The 19253-nt window shown below is 39.0% G+C and overlaps 1 protein-coding gene across 1 annotated transcript in view; it reads left to right on the top strand.

Moving 5' to 3' along the window:
* The window catches only part of CAMK4 (calcium/calmodulin dependent protein kinase IV), a 233679-nt gene that overhangs the window by 153194 nt on the left and 61232 nt on the right, over positions 1 to 19253 (top strand). The window contains exons 6-7 of the mRNA XM_089684741.1: positions 3398 to 3488; positions 19020 to 19094. Of these exons, the coding sequence (XP_089540867.1) occupies positions 3398 to 3488; positions 19020 to 19094 (166 nt within the window). The remainder of the gene's footprint in view (positions 1 to 3397; positions 3489 to 19019; positions 19095 to 19253) is intronic.

The raw sequence follows: 19253 nt of genomic DNA, 5'->3' as shown, positions 1-19253 counted from the left end.
TATCTCTGCCTCTCAGGCTGGTTCTGAGCCATGAGTAATGTGTCCTGAAAAAAGAGCTCACCACATGGAGCTCAAATTGGAGGTACATAGTGTAGTAATTTATTTAAAATCAAAACATACACATACAGTCCACGTGGAATAAAAAACTGTCGCAGCACTTGGCGGCGTGACATCAGCACATAGGCTCCTCCCTGATGTCTTTCGTGCACACATACGTTCTCAAAGGGACCCGTCTCCTCCTTTTTTTCCCCACATTTGGATGTTACTTAACTTTATCGAGGACTGCGGTTCATATGAACTATGTGTGCAGTCACTCATCCCACTGAGCACTCACTTCATTTATGCGCACTGATTTTGTAAGTCTTTGATTTGTGCATTGCATCATTGCATCAAGGACTTTCATTTATATGGATTGTTTGTGTAGTCATCATTATTAACAATTTTTTGTATACTTGCTTTCACTTTTATCTCTTTGATATGTAGTGTGGCGGTCACTTATGAACGTTGATAACATTTATGGTCTACTGTATTATATTATTTTCACTTTTCATTTTCACCATTTGGTATTTTAGTATAAGGTGAATACTTTTGTAATATTTTTTATAGCGCAGCACTTTTGTTTTGATATATATTGTTGGCTACAAAAAAATGGCTGCAAGGGAATAGACTGATATGGCTGACTATGGGCTACAAGGAAATTGCCACAGCTTTACCACATACAGATAAAGGAATACATGCAAAGAAGTAGACATACTGTATATTTAAAGCAGTAGTAAACTTCTCTTTTGAACTTGTACCTACAGGTAAGCCTATAATAAGGCTTATCTGTAGGTACAGTGAATATCTCCTAAACTTGTTTAGGAAATATTCACACGAAATGCAGCCAGTGAAGTCACCAGCATATGCACTCCGAAGGGCTCTGTGCCGTGGCACCTGCACGTACGACGTCATCGGGGCTTTGCCATTCAAGCAGCCGCAGGTCGCGGGCCCCGGAAGGCAGACCGGGTGAAGGTGGAAGCCCTGTCAGGGGTGACAGTGCTCTGCTGGAGGGCTTCGTTTTTAGGTAAGTATGACATAAAGTCATACTGGAATTTGCATACTAGCAAATTATGGCTTAAACTACCCAGGTCCATTTTTTTTTCTTAAAGAAAGTTTACTAACACTTTAAGCCGAAGGGAGCTTGTATTCACAGATTTGCCAAATGTATGAAATAGGAGGCTTGCATTACTGTATATGCTCAGGGTCTCCTAAGGTGGGAAAAACATGTTCATTAAGAAACTATATATTCTAACAGTGTGACACCAGGGATTTATCTAAAAGATAAAAGACAACTATTGCAACGAGATTAAGATTCTTTTATATACAAAGGGGAATATACACAAATAAACAAATAGTATTTTAGACAATATGAATTCATATGGAGGAATTTGTAACCATTAATAATCACCTACTACTAAACAAAAATCACATAAAAGAGGATACAGCATTAATCATCATAAATTGGTACACAGTTAAAGGGAAATATACATAAATCAGCAAAGGATTTAGTAACACGGGCTTGGAGTTTGCTAAGGGAGCCTAATAAAACATATTCCAAATGATATAACACAATATAGCAATAAAAGAGGTTCTGCAAATATAAAATGTGTGTTAAATCAAATAAGCACTACTGAAAAACCAAAGTGACAAAGCGTATGACAAATAAAGATTATCCCATCTTGCCGTAGTTTGAAATAAACTCAAAAGGTTAGTCTTCCCACCATGAATAAAAAGTTCTCAAACACTGAAGCACTGATTAGTGGCTAAGGTGTTGGGTGAATGATAAATAGCATGATCAACTGTCACAGGTACCTTATTAGATGATTCTTCCCTAGGGCATTCTCTGTTAAAAGGTTCCACCAGAAGGAGGTTTTTTGGTGGTACAGTAATAGTGGCATCAGTGACTTGACTCAGAGGTCCAAGTATAGGTGATATCTTCATTAGTATTCTTTTTTGAGGAGGCTAGGCCAGGCATAGTGTTGGTAGTTTCTTCATTAAATTAGTTTTTATTGGAGGTGGGGCCAGGTGTAGTGGGATTACTAGAATTTTTTAGGGAACTTCCTCTCAAGGCGCTTTTTTCTGTCCTCTTTTAACCTGTCCATGTAATTTCCGACCACAGAATTGTTAACTCTGTCATGTGTTATTGCAGTACTTAGTAAAGATAGACATGTTTGTATTTTGTCATGAGTCTATTAATAAAGTTAGGCTTAGGTTTAGGGCTCATTATGGAGGATATTTTAATTTTTGTCCCAGAGATGCATGTGGATTTTCTTTCTACTTTTTTTTATTGTTATTCCATGTAAAAACTTTCTGTTTCTGGTGATCCTCGACATGTAATTTGCCCAGTTTAGTTCTGACTATACTCTCTTCAATAACTGGTCCTATTTTGAAGATAGATCTGCCATAAAGTAAAAGGGCCACATTATTATTTATTTCAGGTACTTATATTGCGCTGTCAATTTACGCAGAGCTTTACACATATATATTGAACATTCACATCAGTCCCTAACCCTCAAGGAGTGTACAATCTAAGGTCCCTAACTCACATTCATACATACACATACTAGGGACAATTTATACAGGAGTCAATTAACCTACCAGCATGTCTTTGGAATGTGGGAGGAAACCGGAGCACCCGAAGGAAACCCACACAAGCACAGGGAGAACATGCAAACTCCATGCAGGAGGCGCCATGGTCGGGAATTTAACCCATGACCCATTTACTGCAAGGCAGACATGCTAACCACTAAGCCACTGTGCCGCCCCACATGCACATTGTTCACTTAATCCTTTGATACCATTGGCCACTGCGTCAAGATAAATAGCAAGTTTCCTTTCCCTTTGATCACCAGTTTAACCCATTTGGTGGTGCAAAGTTCTGATATTTTTTCCCATTGTTTGTTTAGGTTAGCTGTGGCCATTTTATTGTAGCCCATGGTTAGCAGAAGTAGTCCACCCCTTCCTCTTTAATTACAGGAGCTTTTTTAGAATGGGTAGGCTTGAGAAAGAGGCGCCCTGCTCTGAAACATGTTGCCAACCTGGCTTCATTTTCAGGATACTGTGCAAGAAGCAAGACGGTGGCACCCAATGAGGAAATAATTGGGCTTCTTTCTGTTACCTGATTAAGCACTTTTGAATTCTTTGTGAGCTAATACTTGGCATTAATATCTGTAAACACTGATGAAGGAAAGGGTTGAATTAATTGTGAATTGTAGACAGGAAATCAGCATAAATTTTTTAGGTTGTTATTGTCCCTGTCAGCACTCCAGATCAGAGCATAAATAATTGATGAGGAACCGCAACAGCAATTAATATTTTTCAGGTGAAGTGGGGCTAATGGAATACTTTCATTTTCCAGTATTTGCATGAAAATGGCATTGTTCACCGAGATCTCAAGCCAGAAAATCTCCTCTATGCTACTCCAGCACCAGATGCTCCTTTGAAAATTGGTAAGCATTTTCATTATTTTATTCATATTGTGATTGGTACTGTACCAAAAAGACAGCAGTGATAAAAATACCACAATTCATTCATGCAAGTGCATAAACATATATCATTCATTACATCAATATATACCATTATGTTGTTTGATTGAATCTGTAGCATGTGTGAATATGTTCCTTTAGTCAGTATATGCAGACTTGGAAATGTACACTTTTTGCATTGGAGAATATTTCATTGCATCCTGACAAACAGAACCTCTAAGATCCTTTTGATTGGTTGAAGATTTAGGCTATCCAGCCTGTTTCTTCCCAGTCCATAGGAGCAACAGATACCCAAAGTTTATTGCTTAGGTACAGGTAAGTAAAATCATTCCTATTATAACATATTTCAACAGGATGTCTTAAAGGATAAGTTCACCTTTGGTAACCTATCACATGTTACCCCCAGCCCATCCCTGTGACTGCGGCGTGGGGGTTCTTCACTTTTTGAGATAAGCGTGACATACTTATAGTTTGAATGGGCTGTGAGTGCACTGATGAGCATATTCCTAGCTCATTCATTCTTCCTCTAGCTTTGTGACAGAAAGCCTGTAAAGTGATACAGGCAAAAAGCTAGAGGAAGATTTTGCAGGAGCCTGAAATTGCACCCGTGATCTGCGGATCGGAAAAAAAAAATTCCACCTGTAAAATTATGTGCATTTATTATTTTTTTTAAGGTGAACTTAGCCTTTAAAACTGTTTATATCATCGTATTCCAACTGTTCTTTGTACTTTCTACCACAGGTACTTCCAGCACCAGTATTAGCCTTTTCAAAATAACTGATGCAAGAGGTAACTGCTCATTTATTCTAGGGGGAGAAAAATCACATTTACTTACCTGATTCTCTGCTCCCCTGGCAGATGGAGCTCCCCCATGCTCTAGTGGTGGACTGTTTCGTGGCGTTATCACATCCAGTGCAGAGCTATGGACTCTGCATCCATATTGATGACGTCAGGCCCTTAGACCACTGGAGCATGGGGTAGAGAACATCGTGGGGACCAGTCTAGCAGCGTGGAGGATCAGGTAAGTAAATCTTCTTTTCTGTGCTCCCTAGATCTAAACAAGCAGTTAACTCTTGCAGTGCGGATTTGCTGAAGTTCAGCTTTAAAGTAAATATAGAGAAGCTGTTGGATAATTGGCAGTTGCCAACATCATTCATAAATTATTCTCAATAACATCTTTTAAAGGATTCTTCAATTGCCAATATTGTTAATAGATTAATCGGAATAACATAGGGATACAGTCTGTGCCAGCGGATTAATTACACGTGTGAGCCATGAAGCCTTAGACCTGTATGTGGGCAAACTACATACAAAATATGCTGAATAATGAAAAAATATTCTATCCTTTGCACATTACACCCTATTAAAGTATAACCCACCTAAAAAAGTGATTTATATATGTATAGATATAGGGGTAATTGTATTCACTGAAATCTTCTTTTCAAGCTTTACTCTAATTTTATGAAAAACAGCTTGTTTTTAACTGTTTAGCCACTTTTTTTTTTTTAATGGTTGAACTGGATGGACTTTTGTCTTTTTTCAGCCAGCCTATGTAACTATGGAAAGTGTGCTCCCATTAACCCTTATACCTATGCATAAATCACATTAAATTTGGTTGGTCAGTTGAAATGAACTTTTTGAACTCTAAAACCACAGAAGGATTTTTTTCATTTATTCTGTTTATAACCTCCACATGTTTTCAGATTTGGAAAGAGTGGGGAAGAATTAGCACCTCTTTCAATTTCTCTGTTATCATCAGAGAGAATTCCTTGCACCTCCTGTCCCCGAAAACACAAAAAGGAAGTAGGTGAAAATTTCCTCAAAATAAAGGCTCACAATGCCACCTTTGACAGTTGTCACCAAAGCACGTTTTTCATTTGGAGAATACACGTCTAATCCTATTCTAATGACGACCGTCAAATTTTGGATTCTCCATCATTTTCTTCTGCTGGTGACAATGGTCCCCAGTATCAGGTGTGAGGGTAGAATTATGTATTTGTGAATAAAAATAAATTGTCCATGATTGGGCTTATTTAAAGTATGTGTAAAACCAAAACTTTTTTTAAGTTTTGAATAGAGTGTGAGAGAAGGTTGGATGCTCTGTCAGGACTTTGCTGTCTGTGCCACCACTAGTTAGATTCACTCTTTATGTTGGCTTGGGTGACCATTGTCTCCAATATAAGTGATGGCAAATCCAAAATTATTGAGTTGCCACAGAAACAACAGGATGAGAGGAAATGCTTTAATGGGAGCACCTGTTCTGGAGGGGATAGAGCGGATATTTCCTTACTTTGGAGAGATCTTTTGATTCATCCCTGGGACAGGAAGTGAAGAGAATTTCTTTAACTGGACACAGAGAGCTAAAAAAAAAAAAATCCTGACCATTGCATTGTATTTATTTTTTTCATGTGTATGCAGAGTACAAGAAATACTCTTTCAGTGTTCTAATTTAAGTAGCTGCTGTGCGTTACTTTCTTCAGCTTTATTTATTGCTCTGCGTTAATAAAACTATCTTTTATATGTAGTATTGTTAAAGTGATATGCTTAACTTCAGTTGTGGACACTGGTCATACTACACACATCCAAAAAAATGTAATAAACGTTCACAGCACATGTGGAGTACTTGCTGTCCTTCTGCTCTTATTCCTCTTCCGTCTTATACTTGTTGGCAGTTTCTGACTGGCTGGCAAGTTAGAGCTGGGAATTTTTCTTTTTTTGTTTGACATGCATCACCCTTCCATGTGCTCCTTGCTGTGAAGGCCAGTTATAGACTGGGGCGGTGGACATTTTTTGTACTGTTGAATTGTTGGTCAAGGGGGTGCACTGGACACCTTAGCTGCCATTGTGCTACATGCTTGCTGTCTAGTGCGCTCCTGTACCTTTAAGATGGGGTGGGCTCCCTCAGGTCCATCTGCCCTTGGTCTATCCATTAAATACATGTGCCTCTACTATGGGGGCTCTTAAAATTGGAGAGTTAGGAACTACAGAATACTGGGGTGCCGTGACTAGGCTCTGTAGAGTATGCATGTATTTGCAAATGTGTACTAACTAAACCCCTGTTTTTAACACATACGGTTAGACAGGTTAATTCAGTTTGTTTGCAGGCTGACTGGCAAGTTAGAGCTGGGAATGTTTCTTTTTTGTTGTTTGACATGCGTTGCCCTTCCATGTGCTCCTTGCTGTGAAGGCCAGTTATAGACTGGGACAGTGGCCATTTTTTGCTCTGACTTTTGATTTACATTGTGTTCATGTCTGTGTCATATCTCAACCCTCTGAAAAGTGATCTGCAGTGGAGGTAATATATCACCTCCTTGATGCCTGTTACAAGCGTGTAAAGCTTGGTGGTTGCAGCGTAGCCCCATTCACTTGAATAGGCTGCGATGAGTGGCTGTATTGCCCTCCGATAACAGATTGTAAAGCTTCTGTTGTGTGTGTATCCCCGTTTGGCAGTCTTTGCAGTTTAAGGGGGGCAATTGAGAAGGGGGAAAGTTTGGTCGGGTGCAGATTAAAACGGCTGAGCAACCCCCTATTTTTACTGCCCCTGACCATAATTGTAAAGAAACCCATACTTTTCTATCCACTGTTTAGACTCGAGACAGAGAGATATAAAGTAACATTGTCGCTTTTGTATCTACACTGTTCAAAGGGATGAGCTTCCATCTGCATATGATGTCAGTTGAAGCAACATAACAAGTAAAAAAACCTTTTTTTAATTAAAATGTATTTATCCCCTTATTAACCCTTAGTTTATCCTGATCAGTCCTAATTAACTCGCTTTCTCTCTAACTTTGCAGTGCCTTGTATCTGAATCATAATTATAGTGTCATTTTTTATTGATTTGCTTAAAAAAATAAAATAATTTTTTGCAAGACAATATCAATAAAAGAGAGCCTTTTGTTACATTGCTGAATCAGTAGGCCCATAGAAGAAATGTAAAAAATGCTCTGGTGCCTAGGGGGGTTTACAGGTGTGAGAGCTGAACTGGGTAATACATTACAGTGTATCTGCTGCCAAATTACTTTGTTTTTAGTTTTTGGCAGGGTAACACTTTATAGTTGTCCAAGGCCTTTAGGAGATTTCCTCCCACTTCCTGGCCAAATTACAACATTGTCACCAACAGAGGAAGTAAAGAAAATCTCCCATGGGGGCCACAGAGAGCAGTAAAATGTGTAGATATTTTTAATCCTTCCTCACTTTATTCAGACTTGTTAACGCAATCTGGCATTAGAGAATGTGGAAACTGTCATTACTTATCTCCTGAACTTGCTACTTGCCAAGCTGTTATTCTGGCCACTGGCCTCAATAATTTGAGTTAATAATTTGGAACAAGTTTGCAGATAACTATTTCTGATTTTCCTGATCTGCATGCTTCTGGGGAAGTTATATAGTGTTTGCAATGAAGCAGTCAATTCAGATAGCTAGTCGTGATTGAATCAAATATCTGTGCTTTAGGATGACTTCTCATTGTTCTCTAATAGTTGTCAAGGGCAGAACAAAGAGCATTCACTACATGCACCAAAACGTTCAATGTAAAACATGTTATAAGAGGGGATCTGATCATCCCAAAAACATGAGACCTATTGTATGGATAATCTTACTTTACACATTTCTGCCAGTATAAGATTATGCATATGGTACACCTATGTCATTCTAAAGCTCTAACATATACAACATGGTTGATTTACTAAAACTGGAGAGATCAAAATCTGGTGCAGCTGTGCTTAGAAACCAATCAGCTTTTAGGTTTTATTGTCAAAGCTTAATTGAACAAAGTTAGAAGCTGATTGGCTACCATGCAGAGCTGCACCAGATTTTGCACTCTCCAGTTTTAGTAAATCAACCCCAAAGGTTCAGAACACTGAAATCATCAGTCAAGTATTGCAGTATGTTCTCCATCCACAATAAATTCCCTTCTGTCAGATTGTAGTGCACAATCACTCGATGTACTGGCAGACGTAATGGGCTGTAATCGGGTTATCCACTCGCAATTACTATTCACATTCAGGCTCATTTAACAAGGCAGTGAATATAACTGTGTGCCAAAGCAGTAACCCATACCAGCCAATCATTTTTTGCCTAGCGCAGTCTGCAGTAAACTGAAATCTGGTTTGTTGCTATAGATTACTACACTTTACCCCCTTAGATTTTGCACTAACCAAAGCTATTTTGATTATACTTCTCTGGTAGGAGTTCATGGAAAATTAACTGCACTCATGTGACTTGTTTTCAGCTAACAGCGGGTTAAAGTCAGCTGTTGGATGACATCACTTGGCCGATCAAGGCTCTGAAAAGATCCCATCCATATGGTCAGGATCGTGTGCCAGATACTCCTGCCCCCTCGACAACCCAGCACTCCAGTGAGTGCTGGAGGGGCAGAGCTGAGAGTCACAGCTCTCTGCTCAGAGCAGAGGGGAGAATTGAGTGATCAGCAGTGTTTGATTGCTCAGCTCTCAGTACAGAACCGGCACCTAAGTGAGTATAATGTTTTTTTACGTCCATAACTCATTTCTTTTAAAGGTGTTTATTTATTTTGCATTTATAAAACACAAACAATAACAGAAAAAAGAGACAAATGAAAAATAATAACAGGAACCCAAAACTAAAACCTAAGAGCAATGGTACACAGAAAGGGATCCATACTTCTTTTTTAAATAAACTCTGCTCTAAGCACCAGTAACTAGTAATGGAGGAATGAGGATGAACAAGGTTGGAAGAGGATGACGGGGGTGGGTAGCAGATTTATTGGTATAAAATATAAAGCGGTATAAACTCAAAACCAACAATGTATTATATTGTAGCTTACCAATAATTAGATGTGGTGGCTGCATGTGTTTTCTTTATTTTAAGGCTTTTTTCCTCTGTTTTTACCTGCTCTTTTAGCAAGTAACATACCTACTGTATTAGAGTGCACCCACTCTGGATGAAGGAGCACAGGGGCACCTTTGGACAGCAGAATTGTAAGTCTGGGGGGTGGGAGTATTAGATGTTCTAGCAGACTGAGATACATTAAACAAACTGAAGCCAAACTCCAGCTAATACTTTTTAAGCAGTTACAGCTACACTTCTGTTCCTTTTGAAATAAAGGTTTTACATAAATAAAAGCTGATTATTGTAAACCTCCTTGTCTGTGTTAAATGGTTTGCCTCAAACCTCCAACTGCTACATCTGCAGGACACCTTGTTCTGTTAAGAAACAACAGACTTACTGGCTGGATCACCAGGCAAAAATAAAAGTAAATATAAAAAAGAAATTACAGTCAATCACATCTAAGAACTGGTAAGCTGCAATATAATAAATGTTTGCTTTTGGGTTTAATACTGCTTTAGGATTAAGCAAGTGCTGTCTAATTGGAGGTAAGATTTCTAATTGTCACTTTTACACCTATGTTGCATTAATTTTCCATTGCGAAAGTTGAGTCTTGTCATCCCTAAGCTCCATTTGAGTGCTCTACCTGGATTGCTTTCATTGAACTCACCTTTGGCCTTGTCAGGCCTGGACAAGGGGTGAGTGGGAGGGGCAGCTGCCCTGGGTGCAATGATTTACTGTATGAATGGGGGGGGGGTGCCTTAATTCTCTTTCAAGGCTGACAGGAGTAGTGACAGAGGCATCACTACTCCTTTCAGCCCAGCGCTGGGAGCTGCAAGGAGAGAAGGAGAGAGCCAGGAGGCTATGTAGGTTGTGTTCTCTCTCCCCTGCCTTCTCCCTCAAGTGCAATGATCCTGTATTCAGAAACCCTTTTGTCAGTTTGGCATCTTTGCCCTGGGTGCTAGATGACCTGGTCCCGGCGTTGGGCCTTGCTATCATGTTGATCCAATGGCTTCAATACTTACTAACTTTCTGACCCAATATAAACATGCAGATTGAGAGTTCTGATTTATTTTGCTGCATCCTTGTTCTGTCTCAGTGACTCAAAGCAGTAAAGCATGGCAGTCAAGCAATTAGGTCATATAACAAGGCGGTAGCTGAAAGCAGAAACACTCAGGGCACATGTAATATTTACCGAATGCACACTTAAATTAATATGCTGAAAGGCATGTTACCCATTCCAAGATCCAGAAAGGAGTCATTTTTTACCTTACCTTTATCGTTACACATGGAGGAATACATTGTACTTTTCACTTTGCCAGACTGTACTAAAAATAAAATTGCTTTTGATGATGGTAAAAAAATATAAGAAGAGAGAATTCCCATTTTCTTTTGTACTTTTTAGTAAAATGCAATTTTATAGAAGATTTTACTCAATAGCAAAGTGCCCTAAGGATATAGAAATAGAGCGTCCTGTCACTTGATTAGTAAATGCACAAAGAGTTTAAGAAAATGATGCTGACCTCAATATTCGTATTCTATAGCTGCTTTATAAAATCATCTTCAAGGTGCTTTCAAATTCCTCTTGCAAGCTAAAGACTACTGTGTCTGAAAGGTCTCTATTATGAAGCATATAAAAGATAAATCCATTAAAATAAATAAAATTGCAGTTGCTAATCTGGAATACTGTTGGCATTTAATACCGACAGAACATTTCACAATTTAACAATGTGAACTATTCATAGTGATTGCTGCACAGTTATTCGCTTTTTGTTATTTCCTCTAAGACTGAAAGTGCTTAGGCTGGAGGGACAGCCGAAATTACATTTAATTTATACATGCCTGCTCAATTATGTTGAAAGTAAATTCAAATAAACTATTCTTGTTAAATAGTTTGGAGGGTATTCAGGGCTTTTGAAAATGCCTTTTCACAATTTGGTCTGTTTTTTAAAGCTGGGAATGCTATTGCAAAATGTACAACATATACACATTACCCAGACTGCAATTCTTCAGCCAGAAGGCTGCCATGAAAGTCCTGGCCTTTAGCATAGGTTCGGCACCTTGTTAGTATGGTAACATCACTGTGTTTAATGTGCCATTATATTTGAACTATCAGAGAGTTCAGTAAACTAACTGAGGTTGTTTACTAGAAGAGCATGTTCGCTTTGCAAGGGATATTTCACTTTCTTTATTGAATGTGGAGAAGCTATTCTGACTTCAGTCATCCAATCTGTAGGCAAGCAAAATTTCAGGTTTTTTTTTTTTCTTTGAATGTGATTAGGTATTCTTTGCAAAGTGATTTTTCACTACATTCATGTACAAGTCACTTGCTAAGGGGGATACTCGTTTGGGCTCATTCACAAGCCTCACTGCCTGTGTTCATTCACACAGGTGGTGGGGCTTTGCCCGCCCCCTACTCCCTCATCATAGGATTTGTTTGACAGCAGCAGAAGCCAATGGCTCCCTCTGCTTTTAATCTGCCCAAGGAGGAGGGAGAGAACGGAGGGAAATGCTGCTTTCATGCACAGCTCTGGATCGAGATTGGGCTCAGTTAAGTATAAGGTTTTTTTTTTACCTCATTGCTGAGAATGCAATTATGTAAAAAAACCTTAAGGCTTTAGGACCACTTTAAGTCCCAATTCCAGGCACAATGATTTTTATTCTAAGTGTTTTTTTTATTATGATGAGTGGCCCCACTAACGAATAGTTAGACTCAGCAGGTCAGTGGAGGTAGGACCAGGTTACAATTTTGTAGGTAATTTAGGTTTCGTGAAAAATGTAAAGAAACTCTGTCACAGGTTGCTAGCAGGTATAAGGTATAGGCACCTGGAGGTTCCTACACATAACTGCAGCAGTGCTCCTTGCCCTCTGCTATGCCCAAATATTGGGCAAATCTGAAACACTTGTGGGTAGTGTCAGAGATTACTCATTTTCTATCACATCTCCCATTCGTATTGGCTCTTCACTGGGATGGACTTCACGTGCTGACCAATAGAAATGTGTGCGAGACAGTAGAAGTTGGATAAGAGTCCTAATTGAGGACAAATTAAAGTGAAATAATTGGTAAATTGAAAAGTTTATAGAAGGTTTGTTAGCTACATGCCTACTAGGAAGTGCCAGAGCTTTTCCCTGATCAGAACAGCCAAGACAAAGTTATAACAGAAAGGAAAGAAACAGATACAAGCATGTGCAGACACCTCTAGGTGCCTATATTTTGTACCTGTTCACAGGTTTCTTTTAATTTAAAGTGATTTTTAGTAAAGGCCACCTTGTTTACTTGTACCTACAGGTAAGGTACCTACAACCTAAGGCTTACCTGTAGGTACAATAAATATCTCCTAAATGTGTACCGTTTAGGAGATATTTACAATAGTGGTAGCCGGTGATGTCTGCACTCTCAATGAACAGTGTGCTATCCATTGAGAGAGCCGTGCTGTGGTCATGACTCCCGTGTGTGCAGGATTGACATCATTGTGGCTTGGCCATTCAAGCAATCAAAGCCCATGAACCCTGAAGAAAGATCGGGTAAAGATGGAAGCACCTACAGCAGTGACAGCACGCCACTGGAGGGCTTCATTTTAAGGTGCAATGCATATTAACATATTATGCTATTAACCTGCAGTGGACCATTTTTTGGGAGCTTTTTTTTTTGTGGTTTACTGCCGCTTTAAAGCCCAAATCTAAAAGAAATGGAAATTAAATAGTGCATTGTGCATCAATTACATTACTCCTCACTCTGGATTCCAAACATCTCTTCCTACGCCATCCTGCATTGTAATGAATCTAAGTCACAGTTTCTCTATGAGCAAAGTTAATATCCTGGTCTGGGGACATTTTTTCCTGCTCGTTATCTTCTTGGGCACTGGTTTCCTTACCACCCCAGTGAGTACTTCTGTTTCTGAGAGAAGACCCGGTCACTGGAAGTGTTGCCTCCACCGATAGGTGGAGTGATGTGGACACCTGAGCAAGGACCCCAGGAAGTAAAGTGAAGAAGAGAGAGGAATCATCATGTGCATGTGAAATATGAATTGGAACTCCAGGGGTTAATTTACTAAAGACAAATAACCTGTTCACTTTGCAAGGATATCTTCCCTTAGCTTAGTGAATGTGGTGAAAATTTGCATTGCAAAGAATACACAATAATGTGCAAGGAAAATAAAAAAGCGGTATTTTTGCTTGCATGTGATTGGATGCTGAACATCAGCACAGCTTCAACTCATCCATGAGAAAAAATATAAATGAAAATAGTGCCAAAAGTATTCACATGTAATCAATTAACATAAGCTGCTAAGCCTTACCCTTAAATAAAGGTGGCAATCATAAAACAAAAAAAGGTAGCGCTATGAAATTAAATGTCCAAATCAAACAGTGATAAATCAAACAGTGAAAAATGAAATGACCAAAAAAAGTCTCTAAGAATTTTCTCTTTCCATCAACAGTGAAAAATGTCCATCACCATAAGAACAGATTTGTGCAAATCCACCACCAACAAAAATGAATAAACTCACCAGAGCAAATTGCCAGTTAAATTATAAACCAGCAATTGCACTTGTTTGCTCTGGGAGCAATACTCTGCAGGTAGACTCAGCGATGACCAGCTTTTCAAATTATTCCTCTCTCAGCTTGTTGATGTAGTATATTGCAAATCAGGGAGACTAAGACATCCAGAGACTTATTTATCCTCTCTGGGAGCAATATTCTGCAGATCTATAAACTCAGCAGCAAAAACTTCCAGACCGAATTCCAAGAACTTCATACACAGGCTCAGAAAAGAAAAGAAAAACAAAGCAAAGGATCGTGTGATACCGTACGACACGTTTATTTGTAAAAACTCATCATAATCCACTCACATGGAACAGTGTCATAGTCGACACTAGCAACAAACACATTTAGTTTAAAATCCCAGAAAGCCGAGACGACAGCCTCTTACAGAGCATAGTGACGTTAGTCCAAAGCTCCAGGTGAGTTTATTCATTTCTGTTGGTGGTGGATTTGCACAAATCTGTTCTTATGGTGATGGACATTTTTCACTGTTGAAAAAAAGAGAAAATTCTTAGAGACTTTTTTTGGTCATTTAAATTTCACTGTTTGATTTGGACATTTAATTTGATAGCGCTACCTTTTTTTGTTTTATGAACTCATCCATTATGCTAAGGGTACATTTCGTTGCAAAGTGATCAGCATATCTTCCTTTAGCAAATCCACCCCATTATGTTTCAAAGCTTGCTCAGTGACACCGAGAGAAAAGCAGGGTAGTTGTCAAAGTGGACATTTAGATTTGCTGGGTAGTGCTTTTATTACAGTTCATTAACAGGAGTTCCAAGTGGAAAAATCTTCTTCAATCAGCATTAAAGTAGATGGTGCTTGTACATAGATTTCCTAGTTTCCTCCTGAATCAGCAAAACCCCCTTAAATGTTTTTCCTTGCTTAAATGATATTTTCAAAGTTTAAAAGTTTAAAACCTCAAGCCAAACATCACTTTTTTAAGAGTACATTTTGGATACTTTAGTTAAGTTAAAGTAGATCTCCACCTTTTTAACTGAGAAAGGTTCTGAATTGTTGTGAACAGGCATATGAGCCACTGGGATATGGAATAAGACGTATATTATGAACCACCGGGATCTGAGAACAACATGTGTGCTATGAGCCACTGTGATCTGAGAATGACATGTATAGTATGTTATACACCATTGGTATTTGAGAACGACATTTGTGGTATGAGCCACTGTGATCTGAGAATGACATGTATAGTATGTTATACACCATTGGTATTTGAGAACGACATTTGTGGTATGAGCCACTGTGATCTGAGAATGACATATACAGTTTGTTATAAACCATTGGGATCTGAGAACGACATGTGTACTATGAGCCACTGAGATCTGAGAATGGCACGTATGTTATAAACTACTGGGATCTAAGAACGATGTGTGCTATGAGCCACTTGCATCTGAGAATGACGTGTGTTGTAAACCACAGCAAGCTGAGAGTCACATATGTATTATAAGCCACTGGGAGCTGAAAGCTACATGTATGTTATGAGCCACAGGATGATGATACCCAAATGTATTCCATGAGCTGCTGGACAGTGAAAGCTTCATGTATGTTATGAGCCACAGGATGCTGAGAGCCACATATGTGTTATAAGCCACAATATGTTGAGAGCCATAGGTGTGTTCTCATGATTATTTCTACACATACAATGGAAAATGCTAAGTTAACCAGAAACTTCCAAAGAGCATGTTCAGCTTTCCCTTTTCATTTGATTTCTCAGGATATACTGTATGTAGCTGTTTGGTGTTCATTTACAGTGAGATTATTGAATGAAAGTGTAGAAATTCCCAAGTGCTGAACAAGGCTGATCTGATATTTATGGGTACTCGTAGAATTTGTTCCTTGTCAGAATGGCCTGAAATACAGCAAAGCTGCCTAGGGTAACTGTCATCTTCTCATCTCTCATTACCTGTGGAAGGTGAATCATTGCTGTGCTCTCAATGCTGAATTTTTGTGCATTATACGTTCATAAATGGGTATACAGCTTTATGTATGAGCTGATTTCATAAATTCTTTTTGGAAGCATTTAGGGGGAAATCAGTGTATTTCATGTTCATATAATGGTTTTCTCTCACTGGAATGGAAGTCTTTTTTAAGAACAGTTATAAAAGAAATACATGGACTCCAATACTGACTTCCTTCTGAAAATTCTCATTATTTGGCAGCCCCTGATTTCAGAGTCACAGAACTGGAAGCCAGTGATGTCAGTTTTAATGTGCATGCTAGTTCTGGGTTAATGATTTAGAAGGCATTGAAAACTTTGATTAGCATAACAGTCAGGCAGCTAGAATTTTTAAGTCAACCATGGCAGCCTATGTATTTTCTCATGATGCATGTAGCACCCTCTTACACCTGCATGGTTGAGGTAGCTCCCCCGGGTGGCTCATTTCACTAGCATTTCAACTCTTAGTGTAGATTCCATGACTTCCTATGAGGTAAAAGGAAATTGGGCAGCAGTCATTTTTGTACATTTTTATATTTTTTTTGTACAAGATTCGTTTAGCTTCAGTAAATTTAGAAGAGAGGGTTAGTGCACAGGATACACAAAGACAGGCTCCAGAATTCTCCTCTAGGAAAGTATGTATTTGTCCCAGCCTAGCAGAACCCAGGCCCTATGCAATTAATCACAAATACTTTAGTGGTTGAACAGTGAGAACTTCTTGCAATGTCCTCCACCAGCAGCATATACCCAGTTCTCCAGGACACTTCAACACAGAAGCTTCCTCCTAAGATGCTCCGCACAGGCAGTCATCTTCATCTAGGATGCAAGCCAACTTCTGTTTCCTAGGTTCAGCCCTTCTTTCTACAACACCATCCAGGGAGCAGGCTTGGGAGGCAAGGACCATTCCTAATGGCAGAAGCCCAGAAACCAAGGCCTGACTTACGCTGGCCTCTCCAGGATAAAACCTGGGAGGAAAACCCCAACTGGAAGGTCACCCCAATTAGGTATCTCCTTCCCCAGCCTTCATAACTGGCAATAAACCTCCTGGTGATTGACCAAAAAGAGAAACACATTTGAATAACTCCATTGATTTCAATGGTGATGCCACACCTCAGCAACACCTATAGCATTTATGGTGTGTTAGTGCAGCATTCATAAAGTGTTAGCTGAGCATTAGGGGATAGACAGTGTAGGCTCTGGTATCCCAGAATACGCTGGCAAATAATAGAGAACTATGACAAAGCAGCTCCAGTCACTTCTGGTTGTACAGAGCAGCCATGTGGTTACACCTTTTACTTCTGTGTGCAGGCAAAAGCATCAACCAGCCAACAATACTGACAGTGGCAAGCCGGAAATGTCAAAATTATGTGTCACTGTATAGCCAAAAAAGTGGTAAAATGATATACTGTATACATAGCAGCTGAACACAAAATAATTAGTCCACAAAAAATCCTAACACCAAATAGATATAAAGATAACTATGCAGCGCTAAAAGTGAGACTCCCTAAACCTAAAAGTATTAATTCTGTGAAGACCTGCCCAGGACATAACATGTAAGGTGGAGACTATCATAACCAAGCGGGTATTATGCTTAGACTGGGAAAAACTGTTTTCCAGGGAGCAGGAGAGCAATAATGAGTATGATTACATGGCTGCTTTTCATTTTATATACATTTTGTAATATATCCTAAATCAACATATCAAATTAGATCATTTTATCTACATCACCACATCCTCTCCATCACTACATAATCAACACATGTGAATGATAAATTCCTCTGGCTGATTTGGATTATCATTAAGCCCTGGAATTATCTGATGTGCCACCTTCCCTTCAGAGGGAGGATAACCCACCACCTGGTCCATCTTGAGGACATCTGGATATATATTTACATGTGCATTTTAATTGCGCGTCTGGTGAGTGCGACATTTTTCTACAACCATTTGCACAAGCACCGGATTACCATTGAAGCAGGCACCTTCAGAGCACTATAGTCACCTTTGAACTTTTTATTATTTATTTATCAATTGTTTATTCATGAACTTCATTCATTGGCTTTGATAAGTTGCTTCCATATAAGATTATTTATAAAGATTATTTATTTCCATTTTTTAGCGCTGCACCAGTATTTACCATTTTTATTGAGGTTTTATTTTGGTTACCTTTTGTGCATAGCTGCTCCCTTTTAGCGCGCTCACATATTTTTTATACCTTTTTAACATGTGTGAATGAGCCCTTAGAGCTTAGGCAGACTACAGCCTAGTTGTCCTCTAAATTTGGACTAGGGACACTGCAGCTTATAGAAGCATCTCTATGTGCATTTTGGCTCCCTTTAATGAGAAATCTACTAGGCACTAATATACAACTCGGGCTTGTTTCACACCGCTTATATTGATGGAGCAGTGGTCTGCTTCCAATCCATTCATTGTTCCAACAGCTGTACAGGATCTGCCAGCAGTAGTGATGTAGCAAATAGACGGTCACAGCCCAAATATTACAGATAACAGTGAGGGACCACACCACCCTGGTCACGTGTACTGAGCCATTGAGTACAATACACTGAATCAGCTCACTTGCTAAAGGTCTAAAATAGCCTGCTTTTTGCCTCTTTTTCCTGTTTGTGTGAAAACAGCCTTACAATTTAGCACACACTTTTGTTAAAGGAGTTTACCTATTATGGTACAAATTATGGTAAGGTGGTAACAAGTCTGATACAGGAAAAAAAAACCTCATCTGCCTTGATTCAGTCATTTCTCCCTCCCTCTTCCCTTTCTGAGTTGCTGTCACTATGAAGCAATGCACAGTGTGAGCGCACGTATTACATGCATCCTCAATGCAGAGAAAGTGGGTCAAAATGGAAAAGCAGAACTCCAGGGAAAGAAAAAAACGTATATATGTGTTTTTAAAATGCATTAAAGACATTTAAAAATCCTGGTAATTTAAATTACAAAATTCTGTAGTGTACAGAGAAGACTTCTGACAAAAGGCAAAAGGGTACTGAGCACCAGACCCCTCTTGCCTCTAGGTTCTATACCATTTGCATGAGTTGTATGATGTCAAACATCAGAACATTTGAAAATTGTATGTAATTACCGATGTAATGATTGTGACAAGCTTGTGGGGGTTTTTGGAATATTTGTGATCTGTTTGTGGAGCTCAGTACTAGTTTCCATCTTTATGCTATGACTTTCAGCTGACTTCGGGCTGTCAAAAATTGTGGATGATCAAGTGACAATGAAGACTGTGTGTGGGACTCCAGGATATTGTGGTAAGAGAAATTAAATATTCCCATTTACTGAACTTTTTTTTTAAGCAAAAGCATGACACAAATGCAAACATTGTTCAATAATCAATGAGAGAATTGCTTGAAATTAACAAAAAGAATAATGTGGTCTCATTCCATAATACAGGTGATGTGAGATGTATT

This window comes from Staurois parvus, unplaced genomic scaffold (genome assembly GCF_062004578.1).
Source record: "Staurois parvus isolate SC_StPar_1 unplaced genomic scaffold, SC_StPar_1.0 ptg000354l, whole genome shotgun sequence".
In the NCBI taxonomy this organism is placed as follows: domain Eukaryota; kingdom Metazoa; phylum Chordata; class Amphibia; order Anura; family Ranidae; genus Staurois; species Staurois parvus.
Note: the sequence above shows the minus strand (reverse complement) of the source record. Positions and strands in the feature narration are given on the sequence as shown.